Source organism: Indicator indicator, chromosome 37, assembly GCF_027791375.1.
Source record: "Indicator indicator isolate 239-I01 chromosome 37, UM_Iind_1.1, whole genome shotgun sequence".
NCBI classification, from domain to species: Eukaryota; Metazoa; Chordata; class Aves; order Piciformes; family Indicatoridae; genus Indicator; species Indicator indicator.
In genome coordinates, this window is record NC_072046.1 from 1,405,311 (window position 1) to 1,419,898 (window position 14,588).

The window sequence follows — 14,588 nt, forward strand, 5'->3', positions numbered from 1 at the left end:
GTGATAGAAAGACAGGAAATAGCCTGAAATTGTGCCAGGGGAGATTTAGGTTGGACATGAGGAGCAATTGCTTTGCTGCAAGAGTGGTCAGGGATTGCAATAGGCTGCCCAGGGAGGTGGTGGAGTCCCCATCCCTGGAGGTATTTAAGAAATGTGTGGCCATGGCACTTGGGGACAGGGCTTAGTGGCCATGGTGGTGCTGGGTTGACAGATGGACTCGATGATCTTCAAAGGCTTTTCCAAGCAAAACAATTCTAGGATCCTAGCCAAGGTATTTTAAGCAAAGACAGCAAACTTCACTGACCCTTCAGTCATTCTGCAATGGCTAAGAGTTGCCAGGAATATGATGATCAACATGCCCTGAACATTGCAGCCCTGGCTGTCACGTTCCTTTCAAGAACTCCACGTGGTAGAGGAGAACATCAGCTCTTAATATTTATTTACACTCCCTGCTTTGCCAGCTGGGTGCAGCAGAAAGGACAGGATAGTATCTGGCAGAAAAAGCCAAGCAGAACACATCCCAGCAATAACTCAGAACAAAGACTTTGCCTGACATTTTCCTCTGCAAAGCAGGAGCAGGTGGCAGGAAGGCACCAAGTGCTGACATCCTCTCAGGAGGTGTAGGAGGAGCAAGCTCCACAGACTTCAAAGCTTCTTCCCACCACCACAAAAGCAGGGCTAAAGCTCAGGAATACAATAAAACACAAGCTGTAAATCTCACCTACAGTAAGTGACAGTGTTACAGACTCTCAGCTCTTGCCATAAGAGCAGATTTATGTCTCACTTAAAGGGCTATGATCACTTTTGTAGACCTTTCCAAACACTACCTCAGCAGACACAGAGCAGTGACATGGTCCATGCCTGTAGCCACCACACAACACCTGCTCTTCTCACAATAAAACTCAGGTCAAGCACTTTTTGCTTTCACTATTGAGGAAAAATTACAATTCTTTTGGTAACTATGCCACATCCTAACATTCTGGCATGAAGAGGAGCACAGCCACTAGGTCAAGGGAGATTCTCCCTCCCCTCTGCACTGGTGAGGCCTCACCTGGAGCACTGTGGCCAGTTCTGGGCTCAGGAAGGACAAAGAACTACTGGAGAGAGTCCAGCACAGGGCCACTGAGATGACTGGGGGGGACTGGAACATCTAACATATGAGGAGAGGCTGAGAGAGCTGGGGCTGGGTAGCCTGGAGAAGAGGAGGCTGAGGGGGGATCTTATTAATGCTTACAAATATCTAAGGGGTGGCTGTCTGGAAAATGGGGCCAGACTCTTCTCAGTGGTGCCCAGGGACAGGATGAGAGGTAATGGGCACAAACTTGAACATAGGAAGTTCTATCTAAACACGAGAAGGAACTTCTGTACTGGAAGAGGCTACCCAGAGAGGTGATGGAGTCTCCATCTCTGGAGACTTCCAAGGCACACCTGGATGTGTTCCTGTGTGATCTGCTTTAGGTGATCCTGCTGTGGCAGAGGGATTGGACTCAACGACCTCCAGAGGTCCCTTCCAACCCCTACCATCCTGTGACACTGTGATTTTTAAGGAAAAAGTGGAATAAACTCTGAGAGCAGAAGGGGAGTGTATGGGATGCAGTGGGAATTTTACTTTACAGAAGTCACTTTTCTAGGATAATAAAACTTGCTCCAGAAGTTCTTCTCTTGAAGCAAGCATCTGAACACATTCTCCAGCCCAGCAAGTGATGGAAGGCAGGAGGCCTTCCAGCAGGTGCCCCTGCAGTGGATGTTTCCCAAGGACCAGAAGCCACCCCCAGAGCCAACCGTTTGCCTACCTGTGAGGCGAGTCTCCGCATGGCCTCCTCCTGCCGCCGGCGCATTTCCGGAGTCCCTGGGCAGCTCCCGCTGGTGATGGAGGAGTGAGCAGAAGGTGGCTGGGTTAAGGGCAGCTCTCGGTTTGCATCCACATCTGTCCCAAGGAAAGGAGTTATGAGTTGCTGCAGCACAACCCTGACCCAATGTTGTTATCGCAGAGCAGGCAGCTGCTTTCCAGCAGGTCACGCACGGCACTTCAAACGCTTTCCAAACCCACTCTGCTTAGGATTCCAGACAGTGACACTGCCCAGCCAAGCAAGAGGCTCCCCAGGAACTTCTTCTGGAAGCAGCACATCCTTAAGCTTGACTTGGAATCATAATGCAAACAATGACCCATTTAATGGCAAACAGCAAAGGAGGACAGCTCCTGCCTGCATAATTAAACCCTGGATGTGTCAGCAGCGAGGCACATTCTGATTCTGAGCAGGCATCACCACCTTCACCTGTATGATTTTTCTGAGACAGGAAGAGTCTGAGGCTGTGTTCAGGCCACTTTACTCACACTGGTGGCACAACTGCTGTGGCACAGTCAGGTCACCTGACTTGCATTATTATTAAACAGAGACTTTAGTGAACAGAACAGATCAATTTATTTCAGCATGTGTAAAAAAAAGTAAATCAAAGAAACTCATGGAATAATTCTCTAACTACACTAGGCCTTGTGATCCCTTTAGGAAATGAAATCAAATTAGGTGATTGATCTGAGAGTTTCCACCTCAGTAACTGACCCAGGAGTCATTCAGCTTTCAACTTCATGGCCCAGCTAAATGAGAACTAAACAACAGCACCTTAGGCATGACCAAGGATGCTCTGGGTATGGAAAATGCAGGACACCTTCTCCTTTGCAATATCCAAGCTCTTAGCCCAGCAACAGTTAAGCACAGCAATCTCTTTCATCTCCACAACCCCTCCAAGCAGACTGGGGAGACACAGAGTTGGTGCACTGCAGAGCTGCAGTTAAAGAAACAAGCCCTGCCTTTCACTGTGCATTGTTCATTTACTCCACATGCCAGCACTCTGTGACATTTCAGGTATGTCACCACAGCTGAGGGTACTGCATTCCAATAAACAGATTTAACCACAGCTTCACTGAGATCCAGTGACCTAGATCCTCAAAGATACCTTTAAGGTAGCTAAGGCAGTATTTTTAGTCCTGTCTAATTCACTTACTGAGAGCTGAATGATTTTAAAGCGCTGTCATCCCTGCCTGCAAACGTGTCAGCAGAGTGATGAGAACTGGATGGGACCACAAGAGGTGGAACAATCCTGGGTGCTGAGCTTGTGTGGGCTTGTGATCCACCCTAAGCATTGCACAGAATGGTTTGAGTAGGAAGGGACCTTTCAAGGTCAGCCAGTCCACCCCCCTGCAGTCAGCAGGGACATCTGCAACTAGAGCAGGTTGCTCAGAGCCCCAGACAACCTCACCTGCAGTGGTTCCTGGGATGGGGCAGCTCCCACCTCTCTGGGCAACCTGGGCCAGGCTCTCACCACCCTCAGTGACAAAAATGTCTTCTTTGTAGACACAAATCTCTCTCTTTCAGTTTCAAACCATCACCCCTTGTCCTGTCACAACAGGCCCTGCTCCAAAGTCTGTCCCCAGCTTTCTGATCAGCCCCTTTAAGCACTGAAAAGGCCACCAGGAGGTCTCCCTGGAGCCTTCTCTTCTCCAGGCTGAACAAGCACAACTGTCTTAGCCTGATCTCACAGCAGAGAGCTTCCAGCCCTCCCATTATTGCTGTGGCCTCCTCTGGCCCCACTCCTATAGATTTGTGTCTCTGTTGTGCTGAGGACTCCAGAGTTGGCCCCAGCACTGCAGGTGGGGTGTCAGCAGAGCAGAGCAGAGGGACAGAATCCCCTCAGCTAAACAAACCACATGGGAGGGGATTGCACTGGTATGGATTTGTGACCAGGGTATCAGCAATTAAATCTGAAGTGTTCCCAGTCAGAAAAAGTCTGATGGTTTTAAATCAGAGAAATCAAGGACAGACTATTCTGACTCTTCTAAAAGTAGATTTGGAACACGGGCAGCATAAATACTGCTGGCAGGTCCTTCCTTTGCTTGCCAGCAAAGACTAAGCTGATCTCTTGAGCCCAAAGTAGAACAGGATCTTTCTGGGCAAAACCATCAGAAAAGCTGCTGGAAAAGGCTGCTGGTTTTTGCAGCCCTCTCTCTGCTGTACTCACGTTTTGGGGAGGCATGTGGGCTATCAGAAGCAATCTGTCTCATCCGTGTGCCATGGCAGCTGAGTGCCACCAGCCTGGAGATGATGGCAGTCTTCCCGAAGCCGATGTTGCCGACGATCACCACGCCGCGGTTGATGCTGGTGTTGGAACTCTGCAGCTGGGCATCTATCTCGTGGAACACCCAGTCCCTGCCCACGAAGACAGACTCGGTGGTGATGCTGGGCACCTCGAAGAGCAGAGGCTTCAGGGAGATGTCAGGAGGTCGGTAAGGGGCGAAGCGTACTGCAGAGGAGACACACAGGGGAAGAGCTTCAGCGTCAATGCCGCGCTGAAAGGCACAGGATCAGAGAACGGTAGGGGTTGGAAGGGACCTCTGGAGATCAGCCAGGCCAACCCCCTGCCTGAGCATAGAATCATAGAATCAACCAGGTTGGAAGAGACCTCCAAGATCATCCAGTCCAACCTATCACCCAGCCCTAAGCAATCAACCAGACCATGGCACTAAGTGCCTCATCACTTGGATCACCTAGGGCAGGTCACACAGGCAGGTCTGGAAAGCCTCCAGAGAAGGAGACTCCACAACCTCTCTGGGCAGCCTGCTCCAGGGCTCCACACCCTTAGAGCAAGTTTCTCCTCACACTGAGGTGGAACCTCCTGGGTTCCAAAAATAGAGTTTGGAAATTGAGCACATCAAAAACCTGAGCATTTAGGAGTGGTTAAATCAATCTAAGCAAAGTCATCTTGACTCTTCTGAAGTACAGAACTGAACCCAGACTGCTGGCAAGATCTTCCTGCATGGTAATTAAACCACACATTAAATTTTCTCTTTTCAGAAGGAAATGTAAAGCTAACAAGGAGTATAAAAAATACCCCACCAAGCAGACCACATATGCTGGAGCACTGTTAACACCTAAAAACACAAGGACCAGGCACCAGTACAGACTAGGGGCTGTCCTACTGGAAAGCAGGTCTAAGAGAAAGACCTTGGAGTTTTAGTAGAGAGTAAAGTTATCCATGGGGCAGCAATGTGCTTCTGTGGCCAAGAGTCAATGGTATCCAGGGGTGCATTACTAAAGTGTGTTCAGCAGGGCTAGGCAGGTTCTCCTCCCCCTCTACTCTGCCCTGCTGAGACCACTTCTGCAATACTGTGTCCAGTTTGAGGCTCTCCAGTTCAAGAGAGACAGAGACCTGCTGGAGAAAGTCCAACAGAGGCTATGAGGATGGTGAAGGGACTGAAACATCTCTTACAAAGAAAGCCTGAGAGCCCTGGGGCTGTTTAGTCTGGAGAAGGGAAGGCTGAGAGGGGATCTGATCAATGTCTATAAATATCTGAGGGGTGGGTGTCAAGAGGAAGGGGCCAGGCTCTGTTTGGTGGCACCTGGTAATAGGACAAGGAATAATGGATATAAGCTGGAACCCAGGAGGTTCCACCTCAACATGAGGAAAAACTGTGAGGGTGCTGGAGCCCTGGAGCAGGCTGCCCAGGGAGGCTGTGAAACCAACCTGATCGTGTTCCTATGTGGCCTGCCCTGGTGATCCTGCTTTGGCAGGGGGTTGGACCAACCCCTGTGACACTGATGATGGTGCTTACCCCATTTTTTGACTCATTAGATTATAACAAAAGGCATAATGAAACCCAAACCAGCCTTGAAACCTTTTAAGGAACACCTGGGGGGGGGGGGGGGGGGGGGTAGAAGGAGAAGGTATCTGCCACTCTTTCCCCTTGGCACAAGCTATCTAGGGAAAGCACACCTCAAAAAGAGTAACAAGCATGCCCAGATCTGGTACAAAGATGCTCTTAGAAAGAGCAACTCATATGGTGTGTTCTGCCTGGGAGCTGTGCAATTGAGAGATGACACACATAAGCCTAAAAAAAAATGTGCTCAAAGGTGATGGAAGCACTTTGTGCTGGCAGTGACAGTTGCTGGATCCTCCCACTTGACCACCAAAATGGTTTCCTCATTAGAACTCTTCAGGAGGTGGCCATGAAGACAGCAGGTGATGCCCACTCAGGGGGAGGTTAGTCACACCGTGTGCTCGAGCTGCAGCCTTCACAGCTTAGAAGAGAGTTCCTCCAAGGCAGGACTAGGTGGTGTGGATGGAGCTACGACATCCATGGGATGTGATTTCAGACCTGGGCCTGGGATGGCAGCTCTGGAAACACCTTCCACATGTTGGGTCTGACACTCAGCACATACTGAAGCTGTGCAGGAGGTGAGCTGGGGATCGCAGAAGCTAAATTCAATTAGTTTTGAGATCATATGGCCTGCTGCAAAGGAAGGCACTCAGACTCCTTCAGACTTCTGGCTCTCTACAACTCCCTGAAAGGAGGCTGGAGTCAGGTGGGGGTCAGTCTCTTCTCCCAAGTAACCAGTGATAGATAATGAGGATGATGAAGAGACTGGAGCATCCCTCTCACGAGGAAGGGCTGACTTTGGGCTATTTAGTCTGGAGAAGAGAAGGCTGAGAGAGGACCTTATCAATCTCTACAAATATCTGAAGGGTGGCTGTCAGGAGGATGGAGCCAGGCTCTTTTCAGTGACAGAACAAGGGGCAGTGGACACAAACTCAATCACAGGAAATTCCAACTCAATGTGAGAAAAAAAAAAAACTTTTTACTGTGAGGGTCCTGGAGCCCTGGAGCAGAGAGATTGTGGAGTCTCCTTCTCTGGAGATCCTCAAAAGCCACCTGGACACATTTCTGTGTGACCTGTCCTAAGCAGACCTGATTTGTAGGGGGGTTGGACTTGATCTCTGCAAGTCCCTTCCAACCCCTACCATTCTATGATTCTATGATAGGAGGAGAGGAAACAGCCTCAGGCAGCACCAGGGGAGGTTTAGGTTGGATATTAGGAACAACTTCTTTCCTGCAAGAGTGGTCAGGCACTGGAACAGGCTGCCCAGGGAGGTGGTGGAGTCCCCATCCCTGGAGGTGTTCACAAAACTGATGCAGACATGGCACCTGGGGACATGGTTTAGTGGGCAGGAGGGTGTCAGGTTGATGGTTGGCCTTCATGATCTTAGAGGTCTTTTCCAACCTGAGTGATTCTGTGATTTTAAAAGAAACCCCAGGAGGCTGCAGGGGAGGGGCTCCCTGAGCAGGGCTGCAGAAGGGTTTCAGTAAAGAACTCTGGTTTTGCTGACTGTTGTCTCTTGGCACCAGCACACTCCCATCATTTACATCAGCTGCTTCCAGCAGAGCCTGCTTGGTTCCTCTCAAGTTTTACAGTCCCACAGACACTTGTAAAGCACAAACATCATCCTGCAGCTGCTGACGTCTGTCCTTTCTTCCTCCTTTGCTGTGGACATGTGGGTGGTGGTTCAGCCCCCACACAGACCTCCTGGGCTGGCCTGAAGGCCCTTGGGGTACAGACAGTGCTACTGCATCAAACTTTGGACTAAACTCACTGAAGAGAGTTTACCAAAAGACAAGAGATGCTTTATCTGCACAGGAAGATCTTACAGCTGTGCTACCACCCTGGAGAGCTTACTGTGACCATAGACCCATGGTGTGCAGAGAGCAGCATGCTGTGCCAAGCTCTGTGCTTCGGGATGAGCCCCACTCCCTGGGTAATGCATCCCTCTGGAAGCTACAAACCTCCCTGGTGCCTGCTCATTCCCAGTGTCCCCAGACAACCTCCCCTTCAACAGTCCAGCTGCAGAATGTTGCTTCTCTTGCCTCCCAGGCTCTGCCATCAGCGTTGCCCTTTCCCTGTGCCTCAACTCCACCACTATACTGGGAACCTCCCCAGGGAACTGCTGAACAGAAGCCCACAGCTCAAATCACCTTGAAATCCCTCACAGACCTGACCAGGGAGCTGCTCCATGAGAGCAGAGCTGATAAAGGGGCTGGGATCCAGTGTTACGCCAAAGGAAAACAGCTTGGATTTTAAAACGTCAGGTACTTTGAATTTCCTGATTTTAACTGATCCAGAAAATGCTGCAGACAGGAGCTGCGCTTTTATTCCCACTTGAAAATGATGAATGTGCTTTAAATTCCTCCTGGGGTGGAGCTGCTTTTAAATCTCACAAGCAGCTCCTTTGATTCCCCTTGCTGGGCTCTGTCATGCGAGTGCAGCGGGACGTGACACACAGGAAGATGCTGGAGAAGCAACATCTCTGGTGGTGGGAGGGAGGAGGCAGCAGAGCTGCTGCAGCCACTGAGGCTGAAGGACCCCAGGGCTGCATGTCCCCATCACAGCTCTGAGCTGAGGCAGCACCAGGCTGGCCCATGGGCTCCCCACCAGAGGATGTCCCTCTGCACGAGTGATCGCACACAGACACGGCTGAGAGACCCAGGCTGGAGTGCTCTGACTGCTGCAGACGAAGTGTTCCAGCAGTGCACTTCAGGAGGGGAGTGCTTTGTTTGCATTATGCCACTGGTAAGAGAGAGAGAAAATGAAATAAAAGCCCTCTAAAAGCAAAAGACTCCATTTGGAAAACACCGAGCTCAGATTTGTGCTCGATGAGCTGCAGGTTTGCTTGTGTTGTGTTTAGGTGATGTGAGTGAGGGAAAATGTCACAGAATGGCTCAGCTTGGGAGGGAGCTCAGAGGTCATCTCCTCCAACTGCCCTGCCATGGGCAGGGACATCTCCCAACTAGATTTTGTTGCTCAAGGCCTCATCCAACCTGGCTTTGAACACCCCCTGGGAGGAGGCATCCACAACCTCCCTGGGCAGCCTATTCCATAGTCTCACCACTCTTGTACTGAAGAACTTCTTCCTAAGATCCAGTCTAACCCTGCTCTCCCTCAGCTTCAGGCAACTAGAAGCAGCTTGCTCAGAGCCCCAACCAACCTGATCTGGAATGGTTCCAGGGATGGGGCATCTCCCACCTCTCTGGGCAACCTGGACCAGAGCCTCACCACCCTCAGAGTAAAGAATTTCTCCCTTCTCTTCAGTCTGAATCTCCCCCTCTTTTAGTTCAAAACCATAAAAGACAGTTTAAGGTAAACATGCCACTGCCATACTACTTATAGTATGGTGGAGTCTGAGTCATCCTCTCCTCCTCTCCAAACCCCAGCTGAACCCCACAGTTCTTAGAATCACAGAATCCTTTTGGTTGAAAAGCCTTCCACGATCCAGTCCAACCCAGCACTGCCAGGTCACCACTAAACCATGGCCCTCAGCACCACATCTCCATGACTTTGAAACCCCTCCAGGCATGGGGACTCCACCACTGCCCTGGGCAGTCTGTTCCAGGGCTTGACAGCCCTCAAGGGGAAGAAATTGTTCCTCATGTCCAAACTAAACCTCCCCTGAGATTGTTTCCTCTTGTCCTGCCTTCACACCCTGCATCAACACTGAGCGTCTGGAGAGAAGAAATCATGATGGCAACAGCCAGGCTCCTCTAGTACCAGATTACTTGGTTGCCTTCTGGCTGCTGCTCCATGGTACATCACAGCCATCATCTTGTACTGTGGATTCCAGCAGCACTGTGAAGGGCTTCAAATCCCCATGGCTGAAAATAGCAAAAGCTAAACTGGTGTTCACCATCCCATCAAACCCCTGCTGCTGGTACCAACAGGGGTCATGCTCTCAACCACTGGGATCACTCCACTGCTCCCATGGTTAAAATCACTGATTTAAAACCAAGCAGGGAAAGGGCTCCCATTTAGTTTCTCTGAACTGGGATTCCTGAGCACTGGGAATAAATCAGTGGGTTGAAACATGTCCCCCTAATACAGGGCCAGGAATTGCTTCACTATTTCAGCCTAGTGCCAAAACTAGAGACACTGAAGTTAAACCCAAGGTTAGGATTTCCATGTGGAACAAAGAGCTGCTGATGGTAACAGCCCAGATCTACACAATTCCACAGGAATATCTGGAACCTGTGGTATCTTAGGGGCTGAAAAATCTCCCCTCACACATTGAATGAAATGAAAATATTTCCCAGTTGTGGTGGCTTGGTTCCTTCTCATCCCTCTCTTCTCCCTCTCTAGGAACAGCCCAGCACTTCATCCAGGCTCAGAAGGAAAACCCCCAAAATCTCAGCACCACACTCTTCTCATGCAGCCTTCACAAACAAGAGGGGGAAGAAAACCACTCAACCAGCCAAACAACAAAAAGAACAAGAAGAAGAAAGAAAATCTGTAGTGCTACATGGGTTTGAGAAGTGTGTCTGGAAAACAACTTGATTCTGTTCCTACAATAAAGTTGAATGTTTTGGATGCAATCACTGCAAATTACGAAGCCTTGGCAAGCTGCTCCCTCTGAACATATGGAAATGGTGTCTGTCAAACTTTGCTTTCTTCACTTGCTGCCTCCTAATACATTTTCCTAGCTGCCTCCCCAGCCAGGATCATTTCATTACAGACCCTGACCCAAAGCAGCACAAAACCACTTTTCTCTTCCAGCCAAGGGCTCATGCCTTGGGTAGAAACCCCAACCTGTTGGTCATGGTGCTGGGTGAAAACCTAACCTGCCACCTCCTTACCTGAGGACAGAAGGATCTTAGATTCATAGAATGGTTTGGGTTGGAAGGGACATTAAAGATCACCTAGTTCCAACCCCCTGCCATGGGCAGAGACACCTCCCACCAGCCCAGGTTGCTCAAGGCTTCATCCAACCTGGCCTTGAACACCTCTAAGGAAGGGGTATCCACAACTTCCTTCGCAACCTGTTCCAGTGTCTCCCCACCCTCATTGGAAAGAATTTCTTCCTAATCTCCAGTCTAAATCTCCCCTTCTCAAGCTTAAAGCCGTTGCCCCTTGTCCTATCACTACAGGCCCTGTAAAAAGTCCCTCCCCAGCTTTATTGTTGACCTTCTTCAGGTACTGAGAGGCTGCTCTAAGGCCTCCCTGTGGAGCCTTCTCTTCTCCAGGCTGAACAGCCCCAACTCTCCCAGCCTGTCCCCACAGCAGAGGTGTTCCATCCCTCTCATGGAGAGGCAGTGCCGGATACCTGTAAGCAACAGAGTTCTGCTCCAGCATTTTCATGTGGCTGTGGACAAGGGAGCTGCAGGAGAAGCTCCCAGCCTGCAGAGCCCTCTGGAACAGGAGCCCCCCGCCCCCAGCCCGCTCCTACCTCGCAGGTCCTGCTGCGTGCGGGCGCCGGCCATGCTCTGCCGCGGCATGCGGAGCGAGGTGCGCAGGGGAGTGTGCCTCTGCTCGTCCAGGTATGCCAGATCTTCCAGGTGGGCTGAGCTGGTGGCTGCCATGAGAAAGCAAACAACTGCATCACATCTGCCTTCCGCCCTGCTCTTTGCATTGTTTGGGTTTTAAACAACATTACACAGAGCTGTGACTCCCTTGGGTCAGCACAGCGACGGTGACCCGAGGCTGATTTCCCCGCCCTAGGAATAAAGAAGTGTTTTGGTAACTATCTGGTGTCCATCACTGTTTGCTCTGGTTTGGTCTCCTCTTGATACTCACAAACGAAAAAGGCACATGAAAAATGGAGACATGGAGTCACTTATAGATGATCTAAGCTCTCCTATTCACAGAACTTCCCCAAAGAGAGCCAGCTGACATTTCCTGCTACACAGAAGACAACTCAATAGTGCATTTGACACTGAACCCTAAAACCTCCTCTTCAGTAATTTAAGAGCCAGAATTAGAGGCAGGAAAATTAATCTTTGAAAAGACCAGCAAAAAATATACCACTAAATGAGGAAAAAGCTATGGGAACTGAAGAAGAGAATTTCACTGTTCCAACGTCACTTACTCGTGGGAGAATTTAGTTTTCTTTACAACGCTAGATTAAACAGGAATAATTTATTGGTCTGTGCTGAAAGTGCCATCAGTACAAGAAAAATCATGGCTAGAGCAGAAACTGTAGCCAGAAACTTTATCTCTCTTAATGACTGGCAGATATAATACAGCACAAGTTATTTTTCATTCCACTCTTCCACTGAAGCACATGGATCATCCCCCCAACACCTCCCAGTGACCTGACTGCTTCTGCAGGCAGTTAAACATAGAACTGTGGAGGCTGGAAGAGACCTTTGAGATCATCAAGTCCAACTACATGCCTAGAGCTCACAATGCCACCACTGCTGCTAACCTGCTGCCACTAGACCATGTCCCTCAGCACCACACCAAGGTCTCTTCTAAATCCCTCCAGGGATGGTGACTCCACCACCTCCTGGGCAGCCTGATGCAGTGCCCAAGAATCCTTTCTGCATTTGGGTTGGAAGGGATCTCTGGAGGTCATCTTGTCCAACCCCCAATGCAGTGAGCAGGGACATCCTCAACTAGATTGGGTTGCCCCATCAAGCCTCACCTCCAGGGATGGAGATATTCACCTCCCAAGGCAACCTGTTCCAGTGCTCCACCACACTCATGACGAAGTTCTCCCTAATGTCCAATCTAAATCTCCCCTGCTCTAGTTTCAAGCCATTGCTCCTTGTCCTGGTGCTACATGCCCTGGGAAACAGTTCCTCTCCAGCTCTCCTGTAGCCCTGTTCAGGTATTGGAAGGCTGCTCTAAGGCCTCCCTGGAGCCTTCTCTTCTCCAGGCTAAACAATTCCAACTCTCTCAGCCTGTCTTCATAGCAGAGGTTCTCCAGCCCTCTGATCATTTTTGTGGCCCTCCTCTGGACCCTCTCCAGCAGGTCCATGTTCTTGTGTTGAGGATCCCAGAGCTGGACACAGTACTTCAGGTGAGGTCTCACTAGAGCAGATTAGAGTGACAGAATCACCTCTTTTGATCTGCTGGCCACACTGCTTTTGATGCAGCCCACGACCACCAGCTCTGTCCCTGTTCTGCTAACCACTTCCAAACCTCCCATTGACCATTTACCCAAGGACATCACTCTGCTCAGCACTGGGTTGCTCAGTATTCTGGATCTGTTACTGCTTTTTTTTTTTTATTATTATTTTCCCTTCAGTTTTTGGTCAATTACCATAACAAGATCATTACTGTAAATTGAACTAATTCATTAAATGATTTCTTCAAAGCCTGCCTGTGAAGCCTGACATTAATTTATTGCAGTGCAATGGGTAAATATTTTGATCCAGCTCTCCAGAGCAGCTCACAGCACTGGACTTTGAATCCCTCCTCCTCCTTGCCACTCACCACATGATGTAACAATTCAACCAAAGTGAAAGGCAGAACACTTCAAACTAAGAGAAGCAAATTTTAAATCCAATGCTTAATGACCACGGGAAAATAAAAAAAAAATCTTTATAAGACCTTGTTGCAGTCAGAAACTAAGCAAGATTCAAAGACTCTACCAAGGGGTGAGGAGAAGGGGCTCAAATTGGGCAGCAACTTTTAATGCTGATCTTCAAATTGCCTGAACTGTTGCTATGAATTTAATGAAAAAGAGAGAAACAAAGGTAAAGAACAAAAGTGAGACAAAAAAAAAGAGGAGATAAACCCATCAAGGTCTGTTTTTAGAAGTCCTTCATGCTCCTCTACTCTTGTAAAGTTGATTAGATGTTCACTGTGAAGGAGATGAGAGCTGAAATGCTGCAATTAGAAAGATGTGGCTGTAGTGTGGAAGCAAATTATTGTCTGTGAGCACTAAAGCCACTGCAGCCAGGTTCAGCAGCTCAGCAGCCCAGCTTGACTGGCACTGTGCTGGCACAGGCCAGTGAAATGTGCCTTTTGCACAAAAAATCTCTGCAATTTCTGCCCACTTTTTGCAGTGTAACTGAGCCAGAGGCTCTGTAGTAGAAGGGGCAGATGTTCCTCCAGGATCTCCTGGAAGTATCTAGTTCAGGGGTACAACACACAGGCAGGCCGAGGAGCCTGGTACCAGCTCTGGCAGGTCAGTCCTTCCCAGCCTTCACAGATCATCATAGCATCACAGACTCGTGGAAGAGACCTCTTTAAGCTCATCCAGTCCAAACCCCCTGCAGTCAACAGGGACATCTGCAACCAGAGCAGGTTGCTGAGTGCCTCAAACAACCTGAGCTGGAATGGTTCCAGGGATGGAGCATTGTGCCACCATCCATGCCAGTGTCCTATGTGATGCAGTCAGACATGTGGCTGCTGACTTTCTCATGAAAAGAAGGATTTTAATAGATAATCCTTTCTTGATAAGAAAAAAAATCCTGTTTCACTTTAGTTGCTAAAAAGCAGACAGCCAGGATTGCCCAGCACTGGCTACTGTGTTTAGGATATGCTGGAAATTCACACCTGAAACAGCCCTAGCTGATCTTGGGAGAGTTCAGAGAGGGAATGTCTTCCCCTCTCCAGGCTGAACACCCCCAGCTCCCTCAACCTGTGCTCATAGCAGAGGTGTTCCACACTTTGGATCATCCTTGTGGCCTCACCTGGACTCACTCCAACAACTTTTGGTCCTCCTTCTGCTGGGGACACTAGGCTGGAGGCAGGATTGGAGGTGAGGTCTCAGCAGAGCAGAGCCCAGGGGCAGAATCCCCTCTCCTGCCCTGCTGCCCACACTCCTCTGGCTGCAGCCCAGCACACAGCTGCCTGCTGGCCTGCAGGAGGGCACAGCTGGCTCCTGGGGAGCTGCTCAGCACCCAGCACCCCCAAGTCTCTTTCTTCAGGGCTGCTCTCAACCCACTCTGCACCCAGCCTGGGATTTGTGCCTGGGATTGGCCTGATCCAGCTGCAGGACCTTGCACTTTGACTTGTTGAACCTTCTGCAGCTGGCACTGG

At 49.8% G+C, this 14,588-nt stretch overlaps 1 protein-coding gene across 3 annotated transcripts in view; it reads right to left on the minus strand.

Annotated features, from left to right (window-relative positions):
* The window catches only part of TANC2 (tetratricopeptide repeat, ankyrin repeat and coiled-coil containing 2), a 230,747-nt gene that overhangs the window by 67,880 nt on the left and 148,279 nt on the right, over positions 1–14,588 (minus strand). For all 3 annotated transcript variants that reach the window (XM_054396496.1, XM_054396495.1, XM_054396494.1), the window contains 3 exons: positions 11,044–11,169; positions 4,018–4,299; positions 1,794–1,927 (listed from right to left, as the gene is read on the minus strand). In XM_054396496.1, coding sequence (XP_054252471.1) covers positions 1,794–1,927; positions 4,018–4,299; positions 11,044–11,169 — 542 coding nt within the window. The remainder of the gene's footprint in view (positions 1–1,793; positions 1,928–4,017; positions 4,300–11,043; positions 11,170–14,588) is intronic.